Raw genomic sequence first — 25979 nt, forward strand, 5'->3', positions numbered from 1 at the left:
TTTACGTATATGTGCCCATCTCTGATAGTCAGTTAATACATTTTTAATCAGTTAATCAGTAACATCCTTAATTCATATATTTATCTTTCAATAAAAATCTACAATTTTACGTCCTAAATGTTGTCAATTTTGCCTGTGGTTTTGATTTTATATATATATATATATATATATATACATATATATATATATATATATATATATATATATATATATATATACACATATATATATATGGTGCAAGACACAATAGCATGCCTTAGAAGGTTGTAAAAGGAAAAAGAAAATACAAATGCTCAAAGGGAAGTGCTCTAGGGATTTGGGCTTCACATACGTAAGTATCTGTGCATTTCCATTTCCGAGGTCTGAAGTGCAAGAAAAAGACATGAATTGTTCGTACTCTTATGTGAGAGAAGGAAACAATGTCCTGTCAATCAGATTAGAATCACACAGGGCTTTTATTTTGAAATTGCTGATTTGCGCGGCGCTCATCTCCTGCTGTCTCCAGCAAACCCTGAACTCTGTTGGAACAATTGGATTCATTTAAGATTCACAGAAGATTCCATGCCTGCCTAGTTTTACATTTGTATGGAAATTAAGAGAGATGGAATCTGGTGGTGGTAAATAGTTTGTCCAGAAATGGATTACTTTTTTTCTTCAGTCAGCAGAAAAGTTTACGTTTAGTGATTTAGACTTCAAAATCGAAAATGAACAAAATCCTTTGAGCGCGACTTAATGTGACAGCAGCGATAAGACTGACTCCTTTTTCATCTCTACCAGCAGGTAAAAAATAATACATTGTTCTGTGATCCCATGCTTGTCTTCATAGATTTACATCTGCTAGTCACCTTCCCCTCCTGGACCAGAGCACATTCCAGCTTCAGCAAATCAATGGATTCAACCTCCTGAACAGCAGAGGAGAACCTCATAAACGCTCCTGCTCGTGATATTTATTTCAAACATGCAGAAAAGCCATAAATCCCATTCACCTCTCTGCCTTCAGGAGCCCCACAGCTGTGTTGCATCTAAAAACGTAATACAGTCAACTACATAAATTATTGAAGACAACAACAAGATTTCCTTATCACCACCTATAAATCCTCGCTGTACAGATGCAGCAGCAGCGGCGGCGGCTTCTGCTCATCATGCTCCTCACAGCTAATCATCGAGACAGGGAGAGTTTTAACATGCTGTAATGCTCGCTGCCGCCAGCCACATTATGCACCGCACGCATAGAAACATGCATACAGTGTAGAATGGTACAATGTGCATATTTGTACACATTTGGTAAATATATGTCAACTCAAGATACACAGAATTTGGTATTTATGTATGAAAAAAAAGAAAGAAAGAAAGAAAAAAGGGCCAGTGATTGTCTGAATTGTAGCTGACATATATTTTGTTGCTGCATGTATTTTTTATACACACTAAAAAGTGCACCATTTTAACATAATATTTCTTGGTTTTCAGGTTGTTATTTAAATTTTTATGGTAATCATTATTATTCATAGCACACTAGGCTTTCAGCTTGAAGAGTATTCCCCTCTGCGATTCCCTCCACATATCTGAATCATTTAAAGTTAATTTAGGTAATAGGTGGCATACGGTGCTAGCACTTATAGTACATGGTTAAAACAGGCAGGCGGTTAATTGTGTGTAAGTTATAAACGGTGTCTGTACCCGGCTTATAATTGCATGATTGCAGCTGCTTGCGTTGTTTTTCTACATTGGACACAGGGAACAGACGTCGGTTGCATAATGTTTATAGAATAACCCGGAATACATTTCTTTTGTTAGTAAGAGTTGAGTGAAGTAACTTGAGGTTGGAAAGACGGCTCTTACCTAAAACTGGGCTGTCTATGCAGCACTGAAGAAAGGGCTGTGGTATTCCCTTTTGCTTAAAAGGTAGAAAAACCTACAACAACCAGAATGCACTGCGCCGAACCGGACCAATAAACACTCCAGCTGATCGGTGACATACTGCGAGTGGGTGCTCGTTTTGTAACAGGAAACAGTAAGATGGACAGCTAGTAACAAGCTAGCTATTACATCTAATAGTACACAAAAGTATGTTGTTGAAACATTGTAGGTGAAAGATAGACAATGAACAGGATTGTGGTTAATATTTGATCAGCACTGCTGTGTTTGACCTGATTTTTTTCAGCCTGCCCAATTTGCTGGCCGCTTCCCGTTCATGATTTGTCTGTATTGCAGCTTAAAAGTCTGCTAAAATATGTTTCTGAAAGCATTTTAGGGGAGAAACAGGAACTGAATCTTAGTTTTTAGTTTTGGACAGTTTGACCGGAGTTTGGTGAACCGCTGGCTTGATGCGAGAGAGAACGACGACTCTCTGTCTCGAGATCCGACTGTACTCTTTGAGTCCGTGGATGCATGCATACAAAATCCAGAACAATAATCTGTATTTGACACCACAGCCCCAGAGAAAGATGCCATCTGTGGCAAAATGGAAAGACCAAAATTATAGTGATACAAAGCTGGTTGAAATTTGGCAAAGTTCCTGTTTATTTATCAGTCGATTTTTGTCGCCTGTTGTGTCGTGTTGTGTTGTGTTGTACAAAGCAACATCACGGTCACCACCAGCTTCATAGACTAAAAAAAGGTGCATGAGAGCAATATTGCAGTGTATGGTCTGGTGGTGTAATGATGCACACGACGCTTCGATTGGCCAACATTGCCAGGAAGCGGGTCAAAGTTGTTCACTTGAAAATTGCACCAAAACAGAAAACATGTTTGAATTTGTCGTGGCCAGAACATGCTTGGAATACACGGAGGTCAGTTTCTGTTATACCCGTGCAGACTAAGACGTTGTGTATTTTTATTTCCTTTAAAGCCTCGTGACCTATGGTTACCCAGAACGCCTCCTTGACTGAGGGAGGCAGTATTCTGTGGCTGTATTCCAGAGAAGCTATCTAACAGAGCCGAGAGGGGAGCAGCAGTGCCATCGTTTGTGGGGTAACATTGAGGGCAGGGCCGTAGGGGTTTGTTTCTGGCTCTTGATGCGTTTTTTTTTAATAGTGTGCTCGGGCTAAAACAGGGTTTTAAGCGTCTCTGTAATCTAAAACACACACTTGAAACAACTCTGCAGTTTGTGGAGCAGTGTATAAACGGCTGCGATGGTTGAAAACTCAATTATTTCTGCATTTTCCTTTAAGTCTATATCAGAACATTGCAGAGTGTGCTATCAAATCCCGACGGAGCCTAATGACGCCCCGTGTGCTTATAAATCAGAGCTGTTGCGAATGAGACGCTGTGGCAGTGTAGCATGCAGCGGTTGAGTGAGAGCTGCAGTCCTCTTCTTCGTCTGTGAACCGGATCTTAACAGGATGAGTTTTGAAGCGTCACCCGTGGCGGCTCAGCAGTAATTGAATTGAGTTGCATCTAATCTCATTGCCCAGCTCCTTTGGTTCCCTGCCTCTCATTAGGGTACGGTGTAGAGTGTCACAGGCCTCCGTCTCCTCTCTCTCTCTCACAGCCCTCTCTCATATCTCACAGCTGATCCGGGCTAACTGGGCAAATCAGAGGAACCATATTGAAAATTTCTCTAAGCGTACACCTCAGCATTTACCACGACTGACTGTCGGCTTTAGAGCCACAGCTATACCACTCGCTTATATCATTACACAGCGTCATTGTTGGCATTACACTAATCCATGCCAATACAAAATCTAATCTACTAATCTAATTAAATAATGAAATGTGAATAAGTCACTATCAGCTGTACTACAGTATACAATAAATAAAGGGAACTGAGTCTTCCAGCAAACAGCAAGGACTGAGAAATGAACAGCAATAAAACTCATTTCTGAAGGATCAAAATCCGAAGCGCACATGAAAAGGAGGCTGCAGTCGTTGAGCCGATAGTAAATGCGGCTGCTCTCCCCTCTAACTTGCCAATCCTCTGGTAAATGAGGGTCTGTGGTGGGCCGAAACGCCCTGCTGAGCAGTGTCCAGGGTCTCAGAGGGCATCAGGAACAACTGGATTGAAACCACAAAGATAATGGCTTTCACTCATAATTGCGGGGTGGGCTTGATGCTGAGTTTTAGGATCAGACATCTGCAGAGAAATGTGAACTTTAGAGATGTCACAGCGATTTCCTAACAGCTGTAAAACATTTCCTTGAAGGGGTAGTTCACCCAAACTCCCTTGCTTAGTTTTACTACTGTCATGCAGGTAGGGTTTATGGTGAGGTTTATACAAACATTTGAACTCCATTAACCTTCATTGCGCTGGGTTGGCGGCAAAGAAAAATTCAAAACATGAGCAAATAGTATCAAAGCTTCCATCATGGCTAGATACGACTAAAGGCAGGTGTGAAAATATGAATATAAATATGTGGCTGTTCGTTTTTTATGCTCTTGTTCAATTGGCACGGCTCCAGAGGAGCTTTTTACACTGATTGCACTTTTTCATAAAGGTGCAACAGGACATAATTTAGGTGCACCCAATAATACATTTTAATTTAATATCTTTACACATGATGAAAATGGTTATAAACAGGAACAACGGTGCAGATAACTGTTCTGGTTTATTCATTTAAATCACAGTACACTTAACACGAAATTACCATTACCTCAAAAATATATTTTTTTTTAGGCTGCACACTATTTTCCAAATTAGACCTCCATATTTAAAACAGACATCCATTCATTTATATTTTATGTATACGGCCTGAACAGTCACACCCTGGAGCCCTGGTTTGGGGTTAATTCAACCCTTTAACACTGAAGTAAAATACTACCAAACAGTGCATAATCAAAGGTCAGTTACATGTTTTCAAGATTTCATGTCTAATATTTGTTTGTACTGATATTGCAGTATACCAAATGAAGTTAAGATGAGGACTGTAAAAGCCAGTTAAGCACATATTTGTATCCAGTCATGAGATATCACTGATGTTAATAGCACAGCTTTACGTACATTTTGAATAGTTATAGTTAATAGTTTTGTACAGTACTGTATATAGTTGGTATTTTCATTCAACTTGTATATTTTCATTAGTTGTTTTGCACAAGTTTTACAAAAAACATGGTACAAGCTAAGATCCAGAGAAGCCTGCAAGCCGAACGTGACTAAAAGCAAACGTTTTACTGTGTTTTTGGCATGTTTATAGTCTGTAGCATGGAATAGGACATCAGGCTGGTGATGGTCCGGTCTTAGATTTCACATTTTCCCTGGACTTCATTGAGTAAATTCACAAGAGTTATGTACACAAGTGTGTACGCCATTAAACATTCATGTGAAACATATGAATATTTTGTGTTGCAGGAAAGTCACTTTCAGCATAAGGTCGATTGGAATAATCCATCATACATACAGATACAATTTTTGTTTTCATTAATGTTGGTCATGTCCGTGGAATACACACTTTTTCACTCGCCTCATCACTGGATATCCTATCGAGGGCAGTTATTAGCCTCCAGAAGTGGATGTAGAAAGTGCACATGGTGGACAGAATAAGTCAGAACCCTTTATATCCTGCGAGTGGCAAGCAAGGTTTTTAACATCTTGCCACCAACACAAACTAAATTAAACTTGTACTTAATACTGCAAATCCTCGAAGACCAAGTGTCCTTGGAACTGAATGTCACACAACAGAAGGAAGGTCATGCAATAACAGCTGAGAGCTTCCTCCACTCCCCCTGTGCCGTGAGCACACTAGAAGTGGCTACTTAAAATTCTCAAGCTGTCAAAACTCTCACTCTTCATTAACTGCATCTCCATGTACGTACTAATTTATAAATATTCCCAGAGATGCTTTGTCTCTATTGTCTTTTGAGGGAGCCAAAATAAATACTTAGAGTATTTAGGGCCTGGTGAGCGTTTGCCTTTGGGCTAAGTATGCTCCCAGGGCTCTGAGCATCCCTCCAGTGTTTGTGCAGTGGAGATCAAAGTATTGGGCTCAGAGAAAAAATAGGCTTTTCCTCTCATTAGTCATCCAATATAGGCCCATAATATTTATAAATTAGGCTGCAGTTTGCTGCGATTATATGACCTGTGCTCTCGACTTCTCCAGCAAACTACATACGGAAGCAACAAACAGGTGAGCTGCAATCAGTGTCGGATGGTTGATGAGAGACGCTGAGCAGCTGTAAAGAAAATGTAATTGAGATGACTTTCAGGAAAGTGTTTAACTCCTAACAATTAAACCAGGAAGAAACCAAAAAGGCACATTACAGTGCAAAGGCCCAGCAGTCCCCTTTAATTCAATCAAGCCTAATCCAACATCATGAGATACTGGAATCCGCTTGATTCAAATTTTTATTTCAATCTGCATCAAATTGTACTCACTCATAGATACCAGCCACCTCAAACTGTCTGAGTTTTTTCATTGAGATTCATGTGTTATTCCCTGAAAAATACGTTTACCAACCAACTAATGGAAGGTCTGACCAACAGACCAATCAGCCAACAGACTGACCAACCAACTGTAGCTGTAGCGGCTGTAGCTTTTGGGGCGGGTGTCGTTCAGTAGGTACAGCGGGTCGTTCAGTAATCGCAAGGTTGGTGGTTCGAATCCCCCAGCTGCATGTCGAAGTATCCTTGAGCAAGATACTGAATCAAATGAGTAGTTGGCCATCAGTGTATGAATGCGTGTGTGAATGGGTGAATGTGATAAAGTCCATCTACTAACCGACCAACCGACCATCATCCGGACATGGGGGAAAACATAACCTCCATGGCGGTGGCGGAGGTAAATACAGACTCAAAAACAGGCCTATTCAACTTATGCAATTCACAGAGGGGAAAACTCTCATAGCTGATGTGCAATCAGTCAGAGCCACAGTACAGTATGAGCTCCTCCACATTTCCCTGCCCACGGGAGGAGGAAGCTTTTGACGTTTAACTCAATGGCGGAAACGTAGCATTCCCCGTGAAGCGAATGCCAAACTAGCCCAACAGTGTGCAGCCAAGGCTTTGATGTGGTGTTTACAGTAGGCCTATAACCAAAACAGCCTCGCTGCCAAGTGTTGTACTAATCAAAAAGACAGCGCATGTCAAATCAAACAGAAGCAGCATGCTGTCCGTATCTTTAGAAGTGCATACATGCAGGAGGGAGGAGAGGAGCGCTTTGCCACTGTGAAAATCCACCCACAGACTTTTTCGAGCTTCTCCAGCTCGCCCTGTCTGTCTTTGTTCCCTGGTCTCTCTCTCAATCACACTGCATACTGTGACATATCGGCACGTATACGAGTATGGACACACACACAGACGTGTGTGTGTGTGGATTGATCAAGCGCTGCCCAAAACTCTGCAGTCGGCTTTGGCTGATCGGCTGAAGCTGGAGGGAGAGATGACAAAAAGAGAGACTCTCCTCTCATGAAGAAAAAGAAAAAAAAAGCCCAAATATTATTTCGCTCTTGTGTTTACTGTTGAGAATGACATATATATTTTATTTGTTGTTTCTACAAACAAATTGGCCCTGTGACATGGTGTAACATCAAAGCAATCAACCTCTACTCTGGCTGCTTGAAGCAAAGGCCAGGACATTTTGTTATAATGAAAAAAAAAGAAAAAAGCTCCCAGCAGTAATTTCATGGCTGCTGAAGCTACCAGTGGGTAGGTGGTAAAATGGCTTTATTCCAGGTTCAGTTAAAAGAGGACACTGAGAGAGCATAGAGGTTTATTGTGTGCTTATTGTGACAGACGATGGCACTCGTATCACTTTTTTTCGTCAGGAACAGGTGCTTGACTGTAGTTTTTCAAGGGGCTACTGAATTACAGAGGTTGCAGCTGCAGGTTGGACTATCTGTATATTGGGATGTCACTTTGGCAGTGATACCAGTTTATGTGTGCAAAATAAAAAAGAGAGCAGAACCGCCAGTGATGCATAGCTTCATCCATATTTCTTTAATATTATTTTTCTTGTGCATTTTATGGCTTCTCTGATGTGCCCTTTCTTGTCAGCGTGTCCAAGCTGATTTATTCTCCTGATGCATGCATAATTTAGTTGTTATGAAGCCGGCGTGAAGGAGAGGGCCACTAAAGCACAAGAGGCATATGTGTGTGTATAAAGTCTCAGCTGGGTGCAGCTGATGTGCCATTATATTGGCTGTGATGAGACCACAAAGCCAAGGAAAGATGCTGCGGTTGATGTAGACATGGCTGCAGTAGGGAGCTGGCATTCACACTTATTATCTCACATTGTGAGCAGAGTATAAATCAACAATTGTGGGTGACAATATTGCACTTGACAAGACATTATTCGCATGAGATGTGTCAGAATGGCATAAAAAGTACTTGCATAACGAATTAAAAGAGAAAAAGCAGCTGATGGTTTTCAGTGGCACGCTGAAAAACGCTGCTTTGGTTCATCAGCAAACTAATGGTGGTTAAAAGATGAAATGCCAAATACAGAGACACTGTCAGCACACCTTCCAAACTGGTTATGCAGAAGGGAAAAGAGGGATGGCCATTACATGCTTGTCTGCATGTGTTTAATCACTGGAGTATCGGACTATACTGAGTGCATGTGGTAGTGTATCACACCGCTTGATTTGTTATGTTGTTTACAACAGTAAGAGCATTGCCAAACGACTACAATCAAACCAAAGGACAGACCTGATTTGGTTTGCCATCAAAGGCATCCAGGAGAGCGGCGGGAGGCATTAATTATTTGACTCTTTTAGGGAACAAAGGCAACTGTCTCTGGATAGCCAATTAGAGGGATTGCCGAGGAAGAGGGAGCAAGGTTCACTTTTGTTACAGTGTATCTGACTCTGCCTGATTGGCCCCCCAGCCCCACCGCCTCATATCTGTCTTTCTATCTTTCTATCTACAGTAGCTTGGCAGGAACTAGAAGAAATGAGGCTAACTATGTGCGGTCATCCAATCCTCCCATTCACAAGCCTCTTGGCCCTGCTGGCACATCGGTCTGCCAATTGTGCCAGACTGGAGTTATCTTGTCTGCTTGTTTAACAGCTGATCAACAGTGTCTGCGGAGACTTATGAGTGTTTAATACAGAGCCAAGTGGTCTTTGATTGATGCGACCAGAATGCTATCAATCTGATAGATGATGTTTTCTATGTTTTAGCACGCTTTCAAATAACATTAGCAGCAATTATGGAGGTTATTACATGTTTAGAATGTAATGTTAAGAAAAAACCCAAATCTAGTACATGTATAAATAATATATATGACCCACATCCTTCAGGGACTTTTATGTGGCCTTCACTGTTTATTAAAAAAAAAAACCCCGCGGTGTCTGCAAGTATCAACGCTATTTAGCCTAAAAATTACATCTCTGTCTGGATAGAGAAAGGAAGCATATCATTAAGGCCGGTATTAAAAAGGTTCAACCAACAGATTGAAGAGGATTTAACACGCGAAGTAGGGCAATTTGGCCCTTCAATTTGAAAATGAAATAAAATAAAAGCTTGAACATTAAGGTGTGTTATTTTACACACCTGAGAAATAAGAGAGAGACATTTTAAATAGTTCATCTTTGAGAGGATGTGCCCTCCTGGTGTTTCATTTTGTCAGTCATAAAGGTAGCACACGCAAAAATCTTCAGGACAAAGTGGACTAAGCTCAGTTAAACTACTGTAATTTATTCTGGCCACGTCAGCCAACATGCTAACGTTTCTGCCAGTACTGGAAACATGGGCTGTGCTATAAACATTAGCATTAGTTTAACTCCGCCATCTAGACGGGGCCACGGAGAGAAATGTACAGGTTCTCAGCTCTCAACACGAGTTGATTCACGAGTTTCATGAGATTCACCATTTCATCTATTTTCAGTCATTGCAGTATTGTCAAGAAAAGATGTATTCGGGACCTCAGGATGTTAAATACCATGTGACCCTTTAGGCCAATCACATATGAAAGCGTTTGCATGCTGGTTGACATGGACACAGTCAGAAATGTAACATACTTAACATACTGGGTTAGGACTGCATTGAGTGATTCACAGTCGTTGCACATTAGCCTTTCAAAATAATAATAAAGTCCACTGTCTCCAATTATGTGAGCATGTTAAAAAGCTCGGATCAGATCTACTGTTTGAGACATTTGCTTCACTGTTAGTACATGTGACTCACATACTACACAAGCCACGTCACACAGCACGTCAGCAGTGTGTGTGTGTGTGTGTGTGTCCTCTGTCAGTGTCACACTGGTTCCACTCAGTCATTTTTGTCACGTGTAGTCAACATCTTCTGACTAAGCCAACAGCTCTAAATATGCAGTCGGCACTTGAAATGATCCTTTTTCATTTGTATTCATTTGTTGCACTAAAAATGTGTCTGCTTATGTGCACCACGTTGTTTTTAAATGTAACATTTATTTGTAGCTGAAAGGAAAAAGAGCCACAGCCATTCAATATGAAGGAAACCTGACCGCCTCTGCTATAATTGGCTACATTACCTATGTAAAAATAAGCTTCAATAATAAATAGAAAAGTCAAACTCATCGGTAACATAGCCAATTATAGCGGAGGCTACAGGTTGTTCCTTAACAAGAACAGCAGTTACTAAACCAGCACTTTTATGAACACTCTGTAGGTGCTTGGGCTGGGGATTTCCATTAAATTTGCCTTTTGATTTTACTACTTTATGATATGATTTTTTTGCGGTTGAGTTAATTTGGGGAACATTTCAAACATAAAGAACTTGCTTTGACTGCCACAACCATAAATTTGACTGTAAAAAGAATAGAACCACGTTTTTCTTTTGTCTTTATGAAGACAAAACTAGTTTTATCGATTTCTTTGTGTTTAAAAACAACAGAAGTGCGTCATCGCTTCCACAGTGAGGAACCCAAAGTGGTTTATTTGATTTAGGCTTAAATCCAGACTGTTGTCGAGGCAGCAGCTGCCTCTGTGATCTTGAAAGAGAAAGTCACTTTTTTAGAAAGTACATATATTTGTCTTAAGGGCTTATTTAGTGTTGTTCAACTTCTGTCTGTTTAAAGGCACACTATGAGAACTTTCTTTTGAGTTTCCTCTCTCTTCCTGCCATAAATAGCTACATTCTTATTCAAAATTGACATTTAAAGACCTTTAACAATAAATGTGACAAACAATTGACTTAAATAAATACTGTATAAATGCCTGCATACACTTTGGAGACAATATAGTAGGTCAGAATTTGCACACATTTGCATTTTTTAATCTTAAGCTATTCTCTTTGTGCTTACAAATACAGCATCAACCTCTAATGATCAATACTGCACATGTGCCTTATTGTTCCAGATAAGTTGGCTGAATTGACTCAGCTGCAGTTGGGGTCATTGCAAATATTGACAGAGTGAATGAAAGAAATGCCCTGGAGGTATTTTTGGACAGAATGCTAAAAAACAGCATCCACCTGACAGATTTGTGTTCAAAGAACATCTGACTTCCTGGTGCTATAATGAGGCTGTGGTATCGAACACTATTTCAACCGTAGTTTCGACTGTCAGCGGTTAAATGATAAAAGTAAATAGCTCTGTGCTTTCAGTGCAGCAGCTACGTGTTGGATCGTTTTCCTCCCAACTGTATCACATTCAGAATATTGATTGGTGGAGGAAATGATGGAAGGAGACGACAGGAGGCCCACGATTGTTCTTAATATGTCATCTACAGCTTGGTGTGGCGACGGGTATTGTGAGACAGGCTAAAATCCTGTGGCTCACAACACCATCATGGATATAAAGAGATGGAAGCTCCAGGTATTAACACAAAATATCACCGGCATCGCTCTCTGCAGATTGGTATTCACAAAATGTCAATGGAAAATAGAAGTGCTTTTACTCTGTCAGAGGATTCAATCAGTCATATTTATATCTTCATTCACATTGTTTTATTTTTTTTGGCATGCTGCTCAGCTCAAGGTGAACTGGATTTTCCCAAGACTGAAAAGATAAAAAAAAAAAGGCTCAGAGGCGGGGGAGAGATGAAAGTATGAGAGACATTACACTGACCCTCGGCTAAACCCCTCCCCCAATCACCAATCATCCAATCACTGCTTAGCAACCGTAACTAGGCACAGGAGGCTTGTCAAGCTTCAGATTTACGGCGATACTGTGCATTTAAATTGTTTGGATGGCGGTGTCCTTTTATGGCCTTTTGGGACCAAAACGAAAGCAAATGAGTGAGGAACGGATTATCTTCACTGATGTCGAATGCAACCGTTAGTGTTTCTGGCTAACTAGCTTCAAAGCTACAGAAGAAGCCTATATAAGTAGCTCAGCAGCTTAGCAGTAGGGCTAATGTCAGTTTAAACACAGCCCTAATTTGTGGGGTTGTAGGATATATTAAAAAAAAGAAAAGCCCATTCATGTGGAAGTTGGTCATCATATTTTCGCTCAGTACAGTTTTTTAGTGCAGAAATTTCTTTTGTGAGTGTATTTTGTTCAGTTATTATGCTAACACCTGCAGGGCTATCGGACTATCGCCTCTTGGCCCATGTCGTCTACATACATCAGCTGCTGACTTTTTGTATGATTGTGTTTTTTGTATATAGCCATCATATGCAACAACAAGTCAGCTGGAAAAATGTAAAAGTCAGCCAGAGACGGTGCTTGTAACCAACTCATGGAGCTCAAGTTCAGCACAATCAACCTCCTAGTTACAGCCAGTTGAAGCATGCAGAAGTGAATACATCTCTATCATCATTGTAAAGTGCCTACTGTATGTTTGGTGACAAACCACCTGTGGGTTGTTTTATAATGTATCTTTTCACCACTTTGCAGCATTTAAGGGCAGAAAGCTTTCCCTCGCAGTGACAGCTGTGCTACTACAGTCACAGCTAGCTGACACTAGACACTCATGACGAAGGGACATAAGAGAAGCTTAAAGTATATAAGGAAGAGGTATGGTATAGAGGGGTGCGTCACGTGGAAGAGAGAAAAAGAGAGAGAGCGACTCATAAATCAAGTAGAGGTGAGATTGCTGAATCAGGGTTGATTGTGCCTGGGAGAGACAATAAAGCCTGTAATCATCTGTCTCTGCTGCACAGACCCAGCAATTATCTGCCCATACCTGACCGCCAGAACAGAAAGGGCAAGATCCATCTACCTTCACCATATACAGCTCGGGCTTTTTAAGGGGAAATTCATCTGCTGATGCGGACTAAAAAAACAAAAAACAAAAAAAACACAATATTCACTCTCTGAGAGAAGAAGAATGTGGAAAACAGAAGATTTGGCTGAAGGACTGTTGGAGGGATTGTCAAGTCTTTCTCCCGGTCAGCCATATGTGACTTTTGGTGGTGATTCAAAAGAACAAGTGGTTCAAGATCCGTTTGGCTCTTTTATCTCTCTCTCTCTACCCACACGTGTATTAACATACACATTCCCTGTATATATATTACATCAGATAAAAGTAGAGTAGCCACTCATTAAGCTGGTACAACACTGCCTACGGAGGCTCCATTTGCTTCCAGAGCTGTTCCTTCATCATAACGTCTGCTTTCGAAACAGATGTGTGATATTGGCATTAAGGGTACAAATTTCCCTCCATTTCCCTCCAATCCATCCGAGACTGACGCATATAGACCATCGCTCTCTGACTGAAAGCACTGCACTAATGCCTAAAAGCATTTTTTGCCAGCACAATAACAGAGTCAAATGAATAGTGTGGTTGTAATTAATCTTTTTCTATTGACTGAATAAAACCTCTTGGTGGAACTCAGTTAGCTGTGTTTTCCCTCCCTAATAGAGGAGTTTGGAGAATAATTACAAAGTTGCTTCCAGCATTGTGGATGATCAATGCTTTTATCAAACGCAAATCAAAAAGCAAAAAGGCACTCAAGAAAATAATTAATCACAACAGGTGCTTTGTGTCATGAGCCCAGGGTCATTTGTGGGTTGGTTTTATTTGTTCATTCGCTGTTTTTGCAGCAAAATTATAAATCTGCCAGAACCGGCAGCTTACGGGGATGTATTGTGACGCGTGGGTGTTTTTTTTTTTTAAATTTAACTTCAAAAAGACATTTACGTTCAGAGATTGCTTTTCTCACCGTGTCAATTTTCTTTTTCAGACAATGCTAAGACAAGAAAAGCACAGGAGAACTGTAACACAATGGACTGCAAGACAATGATCTGTCATTGACACTCAATTGGATGACCCACAGCTGCATCACAGACTGAATAAAGAATCAAATAGATAAGTGATTTCTAAACAGCGGTACTTGTACCCCGGGGTATACTCATGCGGTTATGAGAGGGTACAAGGAAACATTGTGAATGAGCTCAATTGATTTGGAAAATCAAGTGGAAAATATGATTTGATTAATTTGTTTTTCAGAGGACAATTTAAAAAAACAAAACAAAATAATTATGAATTGGTGTGATTCTGATCTTTCACAAAAAACAAGTAGGATACCACCTACGATTAGCTAACTGCAGAGTGCACAGTTCCCACTAACAAGAGTCAGTTATAACACCTTAACCTACATGTTGAGAGCACATGAAAACGCAAGCAGAGAAGTGGAATTAGTTACTTAAAAGTAATGGATAAATTGTGTAAATGGTCGGATCAAAGTGGTTTGGAAACTGGCCAAATGTTCAGCTAAATTGACACAGTTGACATAATTTGCGAAAAAGAATGGATGAAATGCTACAAACAGTATTTCAAAATCGTTAAACAGCTTAAAGTAATGGAGTTTAAAAAAATTAGCCAAACATACTCTCTAGATTGTAGTAGACTAGTAATAGAAATACTACGCTTACAGTTGCAGTATGAAAGATTTGGTCACCTGTCAAATTCATACTCAACCTAAGCTACTTAGCTTAGTTAGCTGTGCAGCTAGCGGTTCGGACTGGGAGCTCCGGGGCCAGGGGAGTGTTGGTACACTGCTAGCGCGGGATCTTTGGACCAGCACAGGCTGATTAGCAAAAACTGCAAAACTGCTATTTATTCTTCTTTTGCATTCTCTTTATTATCATTTATTTTTTGAGGGGGTTAATTCGTGAATGTTTTCAACTAAACTAAAATTCTTTGGCGCCTTGAACGTACGTAAAAGTGTCGGATAAACAGTTGAGATTGTTGGCTAAATGTGATACATACTTGCTTGAAAGTTTCAGCTTGTGAGACTCAGTGGTAGTTATATTGAGACTATTGGAGAATACTGTAACAATATTCACTTTGATATCCCTTCACTTAAAATCCATGTGTCTAGTAGAGTCAGGGACGGGGTACCTGAGCTCCTCTGACGGGGTTATGGAGGTGTGCTTGTCATAAAAGTTTGGGAACCGCTAAAATAAAAAAAAATAACTCAAAATTACACAGGTGAAAGGAGTTGTCTGTCAATTTTCATTTTGCCTCCTGGCCAGAGGGTAAAAAAAAACATTCACCCTTGAAGACTATTTTCCCCTGTCACTCCTTCTGGTTTAGACAGCAGTCAGTGTCCATATTGCCAGGGGAGCTGCACTACCTGATAAGCGGAGGTAGAGGCTCTCTGACACATCTGTCTGCTTGATGAGCCAAGTGTCAAAGCCCCTCAAAGTGCTGGATGGAGTGCATCAATAAACGACTTTAATCCCCTCCTGGGGCCAATGTCCTCCTACTAATAAGGGATCGTCTTACACCACTGGCAGCGACGAGAGGGGTAAAAGTGGCTTGGCATGGGCCTCGGCATGGGGATGTACAGTACACAGGGAATTGTCTGTACACAGGTAACAGGGTGTAAATCACACACGCCTGCTGTTGCCTTAATTGCTGTGCTGAATTGGTGTTTTGCTTCCTCCTCCTCCTCACTTTCTCTCCCTCTTTTGCCCTCTGTCCCCATTGTCTCTCTTTTAAGTATATGTCTATTTGTCATCACTCTGTCTCTCTCCGACACCTCCTCTGTATTTGTATTTCAGGCTCTTTTCCCCACCTCCACTATGTATCCAACTGTGCCCCAGACAGTCCCACTTGCCAGACAGAAGTGGAAAAGCAGAGGGATAGGGACCGGTAGCTGGGCAGTATTGGTTGTGCTGAAGGACGTGTGGGTCGCTCGCATCCTCAGGGAAGATCCAATGAGTGTTCTAGTCGGAGTGACCCTAATTAACCACATGTTATCTGCAGGCTGTGTGGAGGATTAAGGCCCTCAGCTCTGGACCCTACAGGCCTGGAGACCCAAAGACAGAGTACTCCGTGCTAAAGCACACTTCATACTCATGCCTCAGAGCGAGAAGCAGAGAGGTGGGGGAGTGAGGCTGGACCAGAAATAAAGAGTCATTCAGGAAGCTGCAGAGAAGACCATCTGCTTGAAGCATATCTGGAGTTCAGGACCTTTCAGTAATGAGCAAATAAACATAGCCAATCCATACTGCTATGTGCAGATCGGGAGGAATGTGTCGCCGCCCTTTTGTGGCACCATCACAAAGAGGAAGACATATTGTGCCTTTGTCTGTCACATCCTGAACTCCTGCCCAGGTGCTGTTCGAACAAATTGAAGTTCCTGTAGAAGGAGGTGATCATTATTCTATTGAGAGATAATGAGCTCATTTTCTTGTTTGACATTAGAACATCCAGAAATGAACACTTCGCCTTGTTGACAGGTCGTCATACGCGCAGCGCGCGGCTACATTAAACCAGTGTCTATTGTCAACAAGGCAATGCAATCTGGGAAGTACACAAAAACCCTCATTGATGCAACACAATAAGCAGCCCCCACAGGCAGCCAGAGACTCTGTTTTGTGTAGAAAACATTTTAGCAGCAGCTGTGACATACCTCATTTCAGATGAAAGACGAGCCAATATCAACAACATGATTAAACAGAAGATTAACTGACAGCGAGCAGCCAACTGTTAGAAGAATGCAAAGGTTGTAGCTCATAGGAGATGCCGTTTCTTCAAGTGTAATGTGTTATTACAAGTGTTATGAGCTGCTGGTGAATTTATTTTACATTTACATAACACCAAACTACTGTATTAAATAGTGCAGAATTAACAGTTCAAGCATTTACAGGGCTTTCATAAAGTATTACAGGGTAAATCTATCCTCTGCTAACCCCATTGTGCAGCTGCTATTCTGAGTCGCTGTAACATTTCCTGTGGTTCCACACTGTAATTCAAGCTTAAAGTCCCACAGACTCAAGGCCTGTGCTGTCACCTACCTCGCTCGGTGTCGTAGAGATAGACAAACTTCTGCCACTTGTAGTGAGAGAGCAGGCTGAGGACAGCGCCCCGGAGGGCGGGGCGCATCTGGATGACAAACTGCACCTCGTTATCGGTGGGGTAACTGGGCGTGACGAAGGAGGTGTGCAGGGCGCCGCAGAACGAGGTCAAGGTATTCATGGACTTCTTGTCGTAGAATCCGAAGATGGCGTAGACTCCGCGGGAGAACTGGGAGCAAACTGCAGGGACAGCAGAGGGCAAGAGGACAGGAGAGTTAAGACATTATTCAGCAACAATTAAAAGTTTACGCACATTCAAAACTGAGTGCCTCATCACTTTAGGCAGTAACAGATCGATTGGGTTGTTTGACCGGACGCTAATGACCCGCTAATTAAGGGTTCAAGTGACTGTAAATGACCCCCAAAACATTAACAGTACTGCATATCCTGAAAAAATATTTGTCATAATACAAATCATTAAAAATGTTTTATTAAAATTGATTATACATGCATGCTGCTTTCCTGATCTGTTTTGCTCTATAAAGAAAAAGAAAAAGAAAGTAAAAGAAAGCAAGTAAATTAATCATTATCAATTAATCTGGCAATTAATTCAACCATAATCCTCGTCCCAATGTGACATATTCAAACTGCTGGTTTTGTTTGACAATCAGTCCAAAAACAAATTGGACAAAATAGTCACATTATTATCTTCTTTGATCAGACAGTTCCTGATTTTTAATCAAAATGTTGCCAGGTTAAGATGATCTCATCAAGAATAACAGGTGCTTGTCTTTAGACCCTGAACATTTGAGAACTTTCACATCTTTTGTTAAATGAAGGATTTTATCTAAAAAGATTGTTTCTTTTATTAAAGTATGATATCAGTGGTTTTGTTACTGCATCACAGGTTTTGTATTGGCACCTGTGTCAAAATATTTAAACTCAAACTACAGCTTAAATGATAAGATAACAATTTACTGACAAGCTGACCAACAGAAAAATCATTAGAAACCACTTTGATAACTGCAAAGCAAAAATGTTGAACAAGAATTCTTCTTTATTGGTGGGAATTGCTGTCATTCTTGGAGTGAATCACTTTGAGATTTGGACTGTTGGTCAAAGAAATCGAGCACTATGATGTTTGACGGGCATTTGTCACTATTGTGTGACATCAAGTTCAGTTCACTTGTCATCAGGGGTACCAGTCAGCCAGTATAATGCCTTCTGGGGCTCTGAAAAAGTAACCTTGATGATGTCACCTGTGTTACCAATTGGAGATTTAGAGTTTAAAAGATTAGGGCATTTACCAGCCAGAAAGGGTCTAATGAAGGACAATATCAGGTTTCATTATTGGAAGGATCCAGTGTTTTTAGAGTCTGACAGAGTAAAAGTCAGGATATCTCAGCTTCTGCTGCTTTGAAGTCTGCTGAATCACTGGAACAAATTGAGAAAATAATCAGGTGAGTAATTAATAATGAAAAAGAAAATCTGTTGCGTCCCTAAATGATACCCTATGATCCAGAGCAATACACAATACAATACAAAATCTCATTTGCGCCTGGTATTAACATTCGTTATCTGAATCTGGATAAGAGAAAAGCATTAATACACAAAAAGACAGCATGCACTGAATCAGAGAGTGAACAGATCGGGTAATGGTGGCCTGCATTACAACAGGATGTCATCAAAAATCCTGCAGGTGTACATGCAGGCGGCACAGTGTGCGCGTGTGTTGGCAGCCAAAGGATAGAAACGTCACAGCATCAACCGAAGGTCTGCAGCTCCCATCAGGAGCTCCCACCAGTTATCGCTCTGTTCCCTCATCCACAGTGAGTGAGCGACTCACTGCAGCGTTCACAGCAGCTGTGAGCGCTGCCGCTGCCTGTCGCCGTTTCTGTTGCCTCCTACGAAAGAGCTGAAAAAGACAACTCTCTCTGCCTCGAGTGAAAACTGAACCAGTTTCACTTTCAATGACCTGAAACCCACACGTTTGCTTTGGTGGATGGCACCACGTCAGTCATAGCTGCGTACTTGGTTTCTTTGCAAAGCCTGGATGACGAATGAGACCTAATAAGGGCATGATGTAAACAAAAAGGCCCTAAAGTGTGTTAAAGGAACAGTTCACCCCAAAATCAATGTGTATTTTTCCTCTTACCTGTAGTGCTTTTTATCGATCTAGGTTATTATGGTGTGTGATTTCCAAACCTTGTTGTGAGCAGTTTCATGTAGGAGCTATTTTCTTTCTATCAAACTACACCTTCCAAACTGATTACAGCACAGAGGGAAGATTGCATCTACTCATGGATGAAAGGCTCGAGTTCATAACGGCAGGATGTAATCCTACTTGGCTGATTTGCAACGTTAGCAAACTTAGCTAGCCTCTCTTGCATGAGTAGATGCACGCTTCCTTCTGCTCGGCAGATACATCAACTTAATGACCTAACACCATTGATTGAAAGTGAAAACATCAATCCATGTCATCATCTTTAGGTTAAGCCTTTATTTCTGAAATTGCCATTGCACATCTGTGTCACCTTGTCCATCTTAGCACACTTCCCTCGTAAAGATTCAAACAGTACTAGCGCCAGACAGATGATGGCAAGCAGCAAAAGAAATGAGACGACGGGGACAGTTATTCCACTTTCAGGAATAAATCAACGACGTGGAAATATTCTGGATTTTGGAGGAAAAAAACGAGACAACAGACGAGCGGAGCGTCTCACTCAGCAGTCCACTAACTTGTTGCTCTTGCTCTTGCACCAGTGGATCTTTTTCAACAATGTTAGGCTTAAAAGAGCCTTCATTCAGGCTGAAATGCAAGCAAAATGTTCTGTTGGGAGTTGCTGCTTAACTCAAGCTTATATTGGTGACGAGCAAAAAACATTTGTCTTATTTACAGTTGATATTTGTTGATTAAAACTCTTGTTTTTGTTTATGTAGTGTTATTTTCTTTATGGACAAAAGCAAAAAAGAAAGTGGTGTCAGCCTCTTCTGTAACTGATTGGGTTAAATGTGCATAAAATATTGTCATATAGATCATATTGATCGCAGGTCCCTCAATTGAATCAAATCAAAATCGTATGGTGGCAGACTTTGGGATAATGGCAAATATCGAATGTCCAAAGAATCAACGTGATAACGTATCATTATGTACAACCCAAATGGTTGGCAGGTGTAGTTCAATTGAAAGAAAATAGTTCCTACATGAAACTGCTCCCAACAAGGTGGATTATCTTGAGTAACCAGGTCATGAATGCCATCAAGTTCCATTATATTCAAGAAAAGGCAGGAAAAAACTCAGAAAGTCACTCCAAAACAATATAGACAGATAAATAACATATAAGATTAAGAATATCTATTTTTGATTTTAGGGTGAAATTTCCCTTTAAGGTTTACATAATAGAGATCACATTTATATATATATATATATACTGTATATATATATATATCGTATGTATATATAAATCGTATGGTGGCAGACTATATATATACTATATATATATATATATATATATATATATATATATATATATATATATATATATATATATATATATACATATATATATAAACAAACACTTTCAACAAGCTGCATACAATCTAGAAGCTGTTCAGTGAAATAGCTATCTGAGGCCACCAAAGGTAAAAGAAAATAAACACTACCAAAATCATTTGAATGTTTTTCACTGTTACAAATCTATAACAACCACTTTGGGGGAATGAACATCTCACTCATACAAGCATTTTTTTTTTTTTTTTTTTTATCAGCTGCTGCATCTGATGACATTTCTTGAGAAACGGTTTCTATTTGTTTGTGTATTCATCATGCACTCTAGTGGGACAGCGCAAATTGTCAGGCAGGAGCGACTTCCATTCAGTCAGAAGCCATTAATGTGTAAACTAACATTCAGAGCTACAGATGTGTTTTGCCTTCCTACCCTATCATGAATGGCTGTTCACTTATTCTGATTGACTCTCAAGGGTTCCCGCTGGGTAATCAAGCATTCTTAACATCCGTAAATACTTCGCAGTATTCCCGCACAATGGTTGGATGACAGGAGGGAAGGCTCTATCTAATCTTATGTAATGGCTGTGTTAAATATTTGTTCCTGATTGGCTGACGGGTGTTCATTCAGTTCATATATATACACCAGATGTAGCTTAGTCTCTTGTTAAAATACAGAATTTTCAGCCTCCTCTGAGGTTATTGATGCTGAACCAGAAACAATTCATCACCAACTTGACAGTTCGTATTTTTGCCTTCATCCCAATCAAGCACCAGATGCAATCACGCACACATACGCACAATAAAGCACGCTTTATTTTTTGAGCGACCCTTTCAGGCGCTCAGAGGACAACATGACAGTGCTCACGTACTCGCCTCTTAAGCACAATTGCTGTGTGAATGAGAGATCTAGTCACTGGTGGGATTTGCCTCATCCTTTTTAATTCTATTCCCTCCCTATCTGTCCTGGTACAGACACCTCTCCCAAGGTATAAGCATCCATTCTCAGCAACCCAGGCAAAGCCGCGCACACGCATCCAGACATACGAGCGCGCCCGCGCACACAAACAAACGCACACACAATGCTGCCTCCTGATAAGTGAATCAACAGATGGACAGCAGTATTGTGGGTAAGTGCTGCAGGGTGAGTGGTGCAATCTCCCACACTGAATGGGAGCCAGTAGGAGTTCTAGCCCTCGTCGAGGCCCAGTTTTCTTTGCACTCCCTCTTAATTTGGGCCAGTACTGACACAGAACCTATCCTAGGGGACAAGATCTGGCAGCCTCTTTCTCTCTGCTCAGCTGTCCTCTGCTTATTAGGTTGAGCTTTGAGCAAGCCCGAGCTTCAATAACAGATATGTCCACACACATGCACCCTCATCTTGCTTCCTCCTCTTCCCCCCGTTGTGCTTCTCATGTTGCCCCCCCATCAGGGATACAGTGTCTTTGTGCTGCAACCTTTTCAGGGTCGCCAAAGGTTCGCGTGTTGCAGGGATCCCATGAGCTACGACATGGAGAGCGATCAGAGCTGCAGGTACAGTAGCCTCTCCCCCAGAAGGATGTTCTGATTCAGGGGCACGCAGTAGCCGGCCTCACTGCACCAGATCTGCCAACAACTCTATCCCTCAGACTCAAGTCACAAGAGCTGCTTACTTCACAATAAATCCATCCTCCACCTTCTCCAGAGTCTGCCCTCATGGGCATTTGCGACTGGTATTCACAGCCAATTGCATGCATTGCCATAAATAGACCCGACCACAGTTAATGTAACACTACATACAATTAATGGAAGCAGTGTTATTGATTTTCAGTGCACTGCAGTATAAGCCGTGCTGTGCAGGAACCTCTTGTTTTCTCACTCTTAATCACCATTGGCTCATTTCCATGGTCGGAGGCTAACAAGCCAGCGCCACATGTGGAGGCTTTGTGGCTTCTGAAGGTGTTTCTATATTAAAGCCTGGAGGTGAGAGTAAACCTGAGCGCCAGGAACTTTCAGGTGGAGATAGCAGTGCTGTTGATCGTGACTGTGTCATCCCTTGAGTAAAAACTGACCCTTCCTTTGGCAGGCGATGTGGCTGCAACCATCATTTTTACAAACTGCTGTAAGAAACTAGCAGCAAACAATGTGCTTTTTCACCCAGCGGTGGTGCTGAAAAACAAAGCAGTGCTGGCTCTTATCACCACCAGTACACCAGCAGGGATCACCTGTGAGAAAGGGATTCTTTTTTTAAATCACACATCTTTGTATAACTTTCTAATTAATCTACATTTTTTTGTTAGGAGCCGCACCGATTTGCTCCCTTGCTAATCTGAGCCGCATGTAAATTTCTTCACTATTTAAATTTTAATAAACTGTAATTCTCTTTCAGTCAAGGGTGAATAACAAGACAGCAGAACAAATGAGCAGAGCATATACACTGGCAAGTTTATTAATGGGAAACAGCAAACAAAATGGCAATCAGTGGAAACATATTGACCAAGTCGAACTGAAGAATTTAAAGTGTCTTTGCAGTGAAAGAAGAAAGTCAATTGCACCGGGATTTCAGCTTAATAACTTCAATAAAGACAAATGCTTAGAGTTTAGGCACAAGCGTTTAAACCTTAATTATTTATGATTCTTTGGAGCCAAACTCACAACTTGAGCCGTTTCTGAAAGGTTCCAGAAACTGTTTGGAAAGTACGGGATGACCCTATTGCAGCCCAAAAGAGCCGTGTTCTGTATATGTATGTGTTCCTACACTTCACTCAAGCAGTACTGATCCCCCACCCCCTCCTTCAACGCCTCGCTGTCTCTCCTCTCTATCCTCACCACTATATTTGACCTCTCCTTTTGTTGCCTGTCTTCTGCCTCAGCCATCTGGTCATCCCCCAAAGCATACATCCTCTTCAAGCGTGGCAGTATCTCTCTCCACCTGAGTGCCTCTCTGCTTCCCCTCTCACATTGTTTCCCCCATAATATCATCCCGCTCCATCAGTGGAGCAGAGATTGGTGGTGGACTTGTTTGAGGGAGAAAAAAAAAAAAAAAGTGCATGGTACAGTCAGGAGAGAGAAGCGGTCCGGCCCCCGGACTCATCTCTCTCAGTAATTAAATAAAAATGAAATAAATGTTGTGCTGTAGGTGGAAATAAGATGGCTGAACCTGTCTCCGACTCTGAAGAAATAACAAATCAGTTAATATAATTTGATGATTCTGTGAGTGTCACCTTGAATTTCAATAATGCTAATTTACTCACAAGTCCTCAGCCAACCATGTGCATGCACACTGAGTGATTAGAGGAGCTTGCATGAGGACCGAGTGGTAAACAACACAAAGATAATTTGCTCTCGTCTGCTCCTTCTCTTTCCCTTCTTCTCCAATCTCATTTTCCCTTTTTTTTTTCTTCCTCTGCAGCTAACCGTGCCTCCTCCTCCTCCTCCTCCCCCATCCTGCTGCAGGGAACCATGCATCCCATCTCCAGTTCACTGGTCAAACACACACACTGTGTCGCCCTCATTCCCTTCTATAATCAGGACACTTGGCAGTGCTACGGGGATGTTACATTTCTGATGCATCACTTGAGATGGCTGGCCTGGAATGCTAGTTCAGAGGGATATATGTAGTGTCCTGCAGGCATGCTGGGCTAATTCATAAAAAAAAAAACCTCTTCGTGCACTCAGAGTATTAGGACTTCCATGTTCTTTCGCAGCCCATGAGCCAGAGCTTTGCACAGCCTTGGGAAGGGGGTCGGGAACAGTAAATGTCAGCGATGATTGTATCTCTTTTGCTGTTTTCCGTGTCTTTCTTAAAAACCCACGTTCTTTCTCTTTTTGGCCCCGTTGTTTCTCCTCTCAGCCACATGTCCTCCATTTCCTGCCCGTGTCTCGGTCTCCTTCTCCCTCCGGTCCTTGGAGCTCCGCTTCCCGGTATCCCCCCCACCCACCCACACACACCAGCCTACATCAGTACCAGCCTGCTCTGAAGAAGGGATGCTGTCACTGGGAGATAGCTTGTAAGTGCCCTGGGGGATTGAATCAGCTCTTGTCATATAGAGATGTGAAGTGCTTCAAACAGTTAACTCAAACGGCAGACCCAGATTCAAGAGCGACTCAACCGCAACGGTGCTGTGAAACGTTACGAGGAAGCTGTTACTTGTCCGCTCCATCAACATATAGCACCTATTTACACTTATCTACTGGGGTACATGACACCGATACACACAAAGTGGAAAGACAGCACATAAAAACACACCTTCACTACATACAATAAATGTATCCAAGAGAGCAATGTGTATTTTAATGTTATCAACTAATATCTAAAAAATTTGTTGTTTCATTTTATGATTCCATACAAACTAGGGGTGTAGCGGAAGCTGCAGTACAAGTGTCCACGGCGTTGGCGCTGTCACCGATTCATCACAAATTTATCTCATTATCATTTAACTTTTAACCTCACTCACATTAACGTGTCAGGTTAAAAAACGTTTCCGCTGCTATCGGACTCCCTTCACATCTCTAAGACTCAACTGGCTAGTTTTGTCGGACTGCAAACAGCTCCCTGCATCTGTCGACCGACAGCGCTCAGCATGGTGCGTTCGGGGGCAGCTCCTAAATAACACACATTCTGTCAGATTCCATTCAGATCTAACTTTTCATAGACTTTTTGCTTCGCTAAGGTAAAGCAACAAAATGTTGATTGGCATTTTGTGCGATTTGGTGCCCCCCACAGTTACTGAGTGTAACACCACTGATGTAAATACAAATCCCAGGTCTGTAACAATTTGTCAGGTGTAATTTAGACATTTAGACATGTGTTGAAAACTTACGTATCTTGAAGTAAACTTGTAACCCTGTGATCCTACCTTCTCACTGAAGTTACATAGTGCAGAGACAAGTGATAGGGGGGCGGAGTGGCTGAGACAGAGACACCATTCACCCGATTACAAGACACTGCGTCATCAACATGATTTTGAAGCTGTTCAAATAAAAAGTGAGTGGTGAGTGGAACAGATTTGTACTTTGTTTACAATTAAACTCAAATTACTGATATCATCTACTCCAATAATTTAAAGCAAATTAAAGCAGCTGTTTATAAAAGGTGATAACATCTAAATGTACTGTTTTAATGAGCAGCTCTGTTATAGTCTCCTGTTCACCCTGACAGTTTGGGAATCCGTTGGAAGGTGTGTCCATGTATGTGCCTATTTACACATGTACTTGTGTGTCTGACATGTACTTGAGTGTATGATGGATGATAGGGGATGAGGAGCCTGGCCTGGGGGTGCTCTGTAACCAGGACATGTTAGCCTGGAGCTCACCCACCAAGAGATCAGCATCCCCCATGTACTGACGTACTAAATTTTGATCTTGAGTGAATAAACTCACCTCAAGAAATGTGCTGTTTGTAAACTTCATATCAAAATTCATATACCTTACTGTAAATCTGTTTTGCAGCC

The 25979-nt window shown here is 41.4% G+C and overlaps 1 protein-coding gene across 2 annotated transcripts in view; it reads right to left on the reverse strand.

The window, feature by feature from the left end:
* LOC311257930 (glutamate receptor 3-like) overlaps positions 1–25979 on the reverse strand; it is a 90013-nt gene that overhangs the window by 45742 nt on the left and 18292 nt on the right. For both annotated transcript variants that reach the window (XM_084353902.1, XM_084353901.1), the window contains exon 3: positions 17043–17282. In XM_084353902.1, the coding sequence (XP_084210028.1) occupies positions 17043–17282 (240 nt within the window). The remainder of the gene's footprint in view (positions 1–17042; positions 17283–25979) is intronic.

Source organism: Pagrus pagrus (assembly GCF_965226575.1).
Source record: "Pagrus pagrus genome assembly, chromosome: 5".
In the NCBI taxonomy this organism is placed as follows: domain Eukaryota; kingdom Metazoa; phylum Chordata; class Actinopteri; order Spariformes; family Sparidae; genus Pagrus; species Pagrus pagrus.